The sequence below is a fragment of the Cebidichthys violaceus genome, unplaced genomic scaffold (genome assembly GCF_023349555.1).
Source record: "Cebidichthys violaceus isolate CVI_PGR_0920_01 unplaced genomic scaffold, fCebVio1.0.p SCAF_11, whole genome shotgun sequence".
In the NCBI taxonomy this organism is placed as follows: Eukaryota; Metazoa; Chordata; class Actinopteri; order Perciformes; family Stichaeidae; genus Cebidichthys; species Cebidichthys violaceus.
The window spans coordinates 1,299,944-1,307,443 of NW_027176274.1; the positions used below are offsets into that span (position 1 = coordinate 1,299,944).

At 48.6% G+C, this 7,500-nt stretch overlaps 1 protein-coding gene across 1 annotated transcript in view; it reads left to right on the top strand.

The window, feature by feature from the left end:
• The window catches only part of pdia5 (protein disulfide isomerase family A, member 5), a 39,746-nt gene that overhangs the window by 4,223 nt on the left and 28,023 nt on the right, over window positions 1–7,500 (top strand). The window contains exons 2-3 of the mRNA XM_068736689.1: window positions 979–1,105; window positions 4,152–4,239. Of these exons, the coding sequence (XP_068592790.1) occupies window positions 979–1,105; window positions 4,152–4,239 (215 nt within the window). The remainder of the gene's footprint in view (window positions 1–978; window positions 1,106–4,151; window positions 4,240–7,500) is intronic.

Consider the following 7,500-nt stretch of genomic DNA (forward strand, 5'->3'; position numbering starts at 1 on the left):
CGGCCGTGGTTCCTCAGAGGAGCTGAGGCTTGGTTTGCCCTCGTCGTCATGAGGCTCACGCTGCCACTTGGAACAGAGACTCTGAACGTGTCTGTGGACTTGACTAGATGTGACTTAGACGCTTTAGGAACAGGAAGTGTTCAAAATCTACATTTAAGTTTAATATTCATCAGTTTACAGGATGTTCAACCGTTGGTTCTTTGTAACACATTTAGTACTGGACTTGTTTCTTTACAGGGTTTGTGTGAAACAGGGTTAAAGTAGTTTATGAATATGAGTTTACAGATAATAAATGCTTCCCAGCTCGGTGTAAATACTACCTTTAAAAGTGTTGAAGGTAATTGTGTGCTCTGTGAGACTGTAGCTCTGCCTCTCTGCCTCAGACTCATTCCACTTCTATCAAACTGATTCATTTCTCTCGTAGCTTTGTGACATTTTAATTTCATAACAAGCCTTAGAGTCCCGGCAGTGCCCCTGAAGCTTTATGACCACCAACAGAATGGACTTGTCAGGATGAAAGGGCACACGGACTGAACCGCAAACACAACTGCTGCTCAGACTGTGAAGCTCTACCTGAAGGTGGCGCTGTATCAAAGTTCATGGTGTAGATGGGAACGGGTTAAAGTCTGGGGAGCATGAACGGGAAAATTCACTGTAATCTGCACCTTTAGATTTTCATTTTTAAAGGTCAGAGGATGAACCGGTATACCGCCCAGCACTAGCTGAGGGTCTGGACCCAGAGCTGAGGGTCTGGACCCATAGCTGAGGGTCTGGACCCATAGCTGAGGGTCTGGACCCAGAGCTGAGGGTCTGGACCCAGAGCTGAGGTTCTGGACCCAGAGCTGAGGGTCACATGAATGATTTGGTTGTGTGTGTGTGTGTGTGTGTGTGTGTGTGTGTGTGTGTGTGTGTGTGTGTGTGTGTGTGTGTGTGTGTGTGTGTGTGTGTGTGTGTGTGTGTGTGTGTGTGTGTCACCAGGTGTGGCTGCTGCCGGTGCTGGAGGCGGTGAAGGTGTCTCCCCTCATAGAGAAGGTCAACGACCACAAAGACTTCAAGAAGCTGCTCCGGACGAGAACCAACGTTCTGGTGGTCTACACCAACACGGGTGAGATGGACTGTACCACTGTTGACCTGGTTGAAGGGGTGACATCAACAAGAACAACACGTGTAGTTGTGGAGTTCAACGTGACGTTTCTAGAGCGTCTGTTGTTACAGTAATGATAATAATATGATAATAATAATGACTCTCAAACAGCTCGTCTCTGGAGAACCATATTTCATAGACATACAATATGTTGAATAGCTGTTTAACAGCATGATGTTTGATCTAAATGAGCGTTCTTAGCTGTTGAGGAGCACGGTGTGCTGCTACTGCTGTCGTCGTTGTTTACTTGATTAGAGATACTTATCGTTGATTAGGGTCAGAGAAGGTGACTTGATGAGCAGCCGTCTCCACTGAAGCCTCCAGTTAACGACTGTCTCTGCACAGTGAGCTGAAGCTACACCACGTTCCAGATGTAGGACCTAGAGCCGCTTTAACAGAACTCCACTTCCTTAATCGTCTTGGTTGGCGTCTCACTATCTTTGCTTTAATTCCTGAAAAGTTCTGTAATAACGTAGAGTTTTATGAGCGTCCTGTGACCGTCGGAGACGCTCAGAGAGACTTAGAAGAAGACGACTGACCGCTGGAAATCCACCCAACTCTTAATTAAAACACTAAATTACTGGAACGCTCTTTTGGTCCTCTGGAGTAAGAAGATGCAGTTGTGCAGCGTCCCTTTGCTCAAAGCCGATGTGATATTAAAAAGCGTTTTACCATCTTAAGACACGTATGGAGCAGCCTGCAGCCTGCTGCAAGGAGACGATCGCAGCGGCTCCTCTCGGTAATGAACCTGGAAATACTTATGGAATTAGAGAGCAGTCGTTAAATAGACAATAAAACACTCTGTGCAGTCAGAGTTCTAAAGCAACGTTCTCTTCCAGCCGCTAGGGAGTCCTTAATGCACCTCAGTGGATTTAAAGATCATTCTAATTTTCATATTTTCTGAGGAGACGAACACACTCAGCAGCTTGGGAGGGAGGGAGAGGGAGGGAGAGAGAGAGAGAGACAGACATACAGACAGACATACAGACAGACAGACAGACAGACAGACCTGTCACTCAAAGAGACCACACCCTTTATTCTGCATAACTTAAAGCCTTAATATATATATCTGCTGAGTTATATAATAGTTCACCTTCGTCCAGTTGTCTGGACCGAGGATAGGACCTAAAGAGACCAGAACACTCTTCTGAACCGGGCTGTGAAGTTCATCGTGTTAACATGGAGGTCTGTGGGGACATTTGAGGTCGCTGCTTGAATTCATCCAGTCGTATGCTCCCTACCTGCTGAAGTATTCCTTTAATGTCCTTCCTCACTCATCTGACCACTCCCAGCTACTGACCCTCGTCCTCGTCCTCTGACCCCCTGCGGTCAGTCACATGACCTCCCCGTAGAGGTTTTGCTCCGCTCGGCGCTCGTCAAACTCTCAACATGGAGCTTATTAGAAGCCCCACCGCGCTCCGTACGCGGTGATAAACTGACACCGAGCTGCCAGATGTTGTTGGAGGCGGGACCCCCGGGGAGTCATGTCAGCGCCCCTAAATCTAAATATAGCTTTGGCCCCGGAGCGCTGAGAGGGGAATCGAGAGTGAGACGCACTTGGCTTCGGGGAAGGAGAGGAAGTATAAAAAATGATGTACTGCGTTGTGTTTACTTTACTCCTTTAGGAATCTGCTCTGCTCGCCATATCTGATGAAATCCAGTAATCTCTCTGCGCGTGTTGTTGTAGCTGGTTCACTTAATCACCTCTCTAGTTCCTCCTCTCTGACATAGGAGATTGAACTCTCCGAGAGGTGCTTGTGAACTCTCTGGTGCTTGTGAACTCTGGTGCTCGTGAACTCTCTCTCCGGTGCTCGTGAACTCCCCGGTGCTCGTGAACTCTCTTTCCGGTGCTCGTGAACTCTCTCTCCGGTGCTCGTGAACTCTCCGGTGCTCGTGAACTCTCTCCCCGGTGCTCGTGAACTCTCCGGTGGTCGTGATCTCCCCGGTGGTCGTGATCTCCCCGGTGGTCGTGATCTCCCCGGTGGTCGTGAACTCTCTCCCCGGTGGTCGTGAACTCTCTCCCCGGTGGTAGTGAACTCTCCGGTGGTCGTGAACTCTCCGGTGCTCGTGAACTCTCTCCCCGGTGCTCGTGAACTCTCCGGTGCTCGTGAACTCTCTGGTGGTTGTGAACTCTCTGGTGGTCGTGAACTCCCCGGTGCTCGTGAACTCTCTCCCCGGTGCTCGTGAACTCTCTCTCCGGTGGTAGTGAACTCCCCGGTGCTCGTGAACTCTCTCTCCGGTGGTCGTGATCTCTCCGGTGGTCGTGATCTCTCCGGTGGTCGTGATCTCCCCGGTGGTCGTGAACTCTCTCCCCGGTGGTCGTGAACTCTCTCCCCGGTGGTAGTGAACTCCCCGGTGGTCGTGAACTCTCTCCCCGGTGGTCGTGAACTCCCCCCCCGGTGGTCGTGAACTCCCCGGTGGTCGTGAACTCTCCGGTGGTTGTGAACTCTCTCCCCGGTGGTCGTGAACTCTCTCCCCGGTGGTCGTGATCTCTCCGGTGGTCGTGAACTCTCTCCCCAGTGGTCGTGATCTCTCCGGTGGTCGTGAACTCTCTCCCCAGTGGTCGTGATCTCTCCGGTGGTCGTGAACTCTCTCCCCGGTGGTCGTGAACTCTCCGGTGGTCGTGAACTCTGCCCTTGTGATGACCGTCGTGGTTTTAACAGTATGTCAGTGAGCAGCAGGTACAAACGCCACCACAAAACACACCAGCTGCTGCAAACGTTGGGTCTTTTTGAGCCCCCGTCTAATCCTCCCCGCCCCCCCGCTGAGCCACACTATTGTATTATTGTGCGATGTTGAAAGCTGATGTAACTCAAATCCGGTGAAAGGTATTACACAACCCCTCCCACCGTCCCAAACTCAGTGATCTCTTTCTTTAGTGAGACACTGAAACTCAACTCCTCCTCGCTGTGTCTCCGACTCCACACTGTCCTCCTGTGTCCCAGGTTCTGGGGGGGGTTGAAGGGTTTTGGTGACCAGGCTGACGGTGTATTCTCTGTGTCTGCAGCTACATCAGGGGACTCCCACCTGAAACTGCTATCAGATGTGGCCCAGACGGTAAAGGGCCAGGGGACTATTGCGTGGGTCAACTGTGGGTAAGTAATGGGAGGACTCTCCCCCCCTCCCTCCCTCCCCCCCATTGACTCCCTGTCTTCTTTGACATCACAGCCTCTTTTTGAACAAGACGTGTTCTGACAGCAGAACAATTTAGTGCTTCCCAAGAATGTCTCCACCGCCATCCGGCTGCACGATTTCTAGCTGTTCCAGCGATGTGTGAACGGCCTCGTTCCACCGGCTTTCTGTTGTAGAGGCTCCATTTGACGGCAGGCCGCTCACTTACCGGAGCTTTTTGCTGCTCGGGCTCTAATGCGATACGTCTCTTTCACACCGTTTAAGTTCTCCCCTTTGCACTTGTCCCCGTTGTGTGTTTTACCCTGAAAATGGAGAATGATTGAGCGATAATGACGCCACTGATGTTTCTCTACGCTCTGAGGGAGGAGACGTGTGGGGAAACGGTAAATGGAGTCGCATTAGTAGAGAGCCTTTCTCGTCTTTACGCTACTTATCGTTCACCCGTTCACACCCATCCATTCACCGAACCAGTACCCACACAACGCTGCCAAACCTGTGCTTTTTAAGGACATATGCATGTTTATCTACGTCTTTATTGTGGAGCTATGCTCAAGACGGAATAATAAAATAATTGTATAAATAATAAAAACTAATAAAACTAATTGATTATTAAAATGACAAAAGCAGCTGTTTGAAAATGTCAACATGAACTTAAATAACTTAGATTCTGATGGTCATCGTTGAATCGTTTCAGACGAGCCGTTAATCACTTGATCCATACATGAAATCAAGTCCATGTGGTCACCAGAGCAGTGAGGCTCAGGAGAGGACCAGGGAGTCTAGTCACCAGCTGGGTGTGTTTATGACATCATATACACCGATTTATTATTAATATCACAAAGGAGAATTAGGCTCCTTCACACGGTCTGTAAACAACTGCTGTAATTAAGAATCAACACACCTTATTTATTATTTAATATTTAATATTTAATATTTATTATTTATTATTTAATATTTATTATTTATTTATGGAGACTTTCACTGTAAGGGTTATGAAGACGTTGCACAGTGATGGTTTATGTTTTACTCTTATTAAGTTATTATTATACTTATCTGTATATTACTTTTAAATTAAATTATTTAAGAGATAAACTTTATGCCAAAACTCTATAATATCAAATCGCATGAATCTACTGTCATCACACATGATCATACAGTTATGCAGGAAGTTCTATTACATCATATTTTATTTTGTAAAACATCTGACATAATGAATAAAGTGTTTTACAGTGTAAATAATGACAAACACCTCAGTGTGTGTTCTGTGTTCATCCATTCATCCATCAGGTACTCATCTGTGTGCAGCTTTAACTCTTTCATGGTCACGTTGTCATGAGTCCGGTCGTTAGCTGCTCATCAGGAGAATACGTTCCTTCAGAACGTGTGACTGTTCTCTGTGCAGAACATCTCTGGTCCTCACCGTGAAGAGGTCAACGCTCAATTCTCCCAAGACACCTGAACACAACTCGCTCTGCTCCCCAGAGATCTGACTTATTGTTCTTTCTGTTCCTGCTGTTCAGTTCCACTTCCTTTTATTCCACATGTTTTTTATATATGTGTGTGTGTGTGTGTGTGTGTGTGTGTGTGTACCTGTCAACCCGTGAGCAGCATGAACGTCCTCTTCAGCGGAGAGGACAGCAGTGTTTGGTAGAACAGGAGGCAGCAGCTCCCCTCTGACTCCTGCTGCTCACTGCAGCGTTCACCGTCTCCCTCGAGCTTCTCCTCCAACACCGGAGCAGAGGAGGAGGAGGAGGAGGAGAGGCTGAGCTCTGAAAGGAAAGTTTTGCTCCCGTTTGTTTCAGTGGAGAGCTCCGTTTCATCAGCGCGCTACAGAGTGAGCTAACGCTGAGCAGATATGTACACTGAGCCGGGTTCATCCTCCGCAGGACCCCGGATCCGGTGCCAGGCCTCTGCAGAGAAGCATCGTGCTACTCGCCGCATTTTCGACCCTCAAACGGGCCGGTTTCCCAAATCCAAAGAGCTCCGGCTGTGAGCTCCACGGCGGACGGAGGGACTGAAGCAAAGCGCCGCATCGCAGCGTGAGAACCGTGGTTCCTGCCAAGGGAAGAAGGAGCCGCCGAAGGCCGAGGATGACACTCTTAGAACAAATGACGGGCACCTTGAGTGTTGGTCCAACTGAGAGAGATGATCTCATACAGCGCTGTGCTGTCCTGCTCCCACATTCTCTTCTGGAGAGTCGGAGCCCGGTCTAGTCCAGATCAACTGGAGAACCGCGGAGCACAAACGGGCGCAGTGCGGATTAGGATTTGTGTTTTTCAAAGAGTAATAACTTAAATGGCGTGCAGAGCTCCGTCCTCTGCAGGATCAGTCCATCGTTAATGCTCCTGCCGAGGGAACTCTGTTGACTTCAACTCCAACTTTTTCTATTCAGTCGTAATGATTCTCCGATCTTAAAGGTGCACCTTGAACTGCAAGCTGATCATGGTCACATGACATGTCACATGACATGTCACATGTTCTTCATTCACACATTCCTCAGTGTGCTTTAACTGTGGTTCATTCAAACTGATTTTCATTGGTTTAGTCAATGTTTCTATTCCTTATAAGCAACTAATTGACCCCCCTAAGCCCCGCCCCCTCGCTGCTTTGTTTTTGGCTGCTTTTTCTGGCAGAATCGTTCGTCACACGTGATCTGTTCAAGGGCCGTCGGAAAGATGAAAATCTGACGATGATGGCAGTTTTTTCATCTTCTGGCTGTGCTGAACGACCACAGTTTGTCTTGGCTGCACTGTCGCGGTGTACTTCCTCACCTCATGTGTTCATCAGTACCTCATGACTTCCCATCATCCTTCACTCGTCACAGCCGAGTCTTTAGCTCCTGTCTTTACCTGCCGGGCCTCTGGTGCGCTGCCCTCGCTGATCTTTGTTCTCTCTGCTCTGAACATTAGCTAATGACTCGTTGGAGCCTTCAGTTGGTTCTGGGATTGAAGAGCGCTGCCGTTTCATTAGCTGATTCACAGAGGCTTCCGTTCAGAGACAGAGTGCCACGCAGACGTTTTGTTCTCCGAGCCGGGCTGCTTGTGTTCGTACAACCGGATGAGTAAAAGGCTGAGCGCTGATTGTCATTGTTGATCTGCTCCGTAACCAGCTGGGTGTTCTTTTCACTTTCGTCCAAAAAAAAAGTGCAATTTGATAATGTTTGATGCACTGAGGAGTCTTCTCTTTGAAGATGTTCTGTCTGGAGACATTTCACTGAGTAAGAT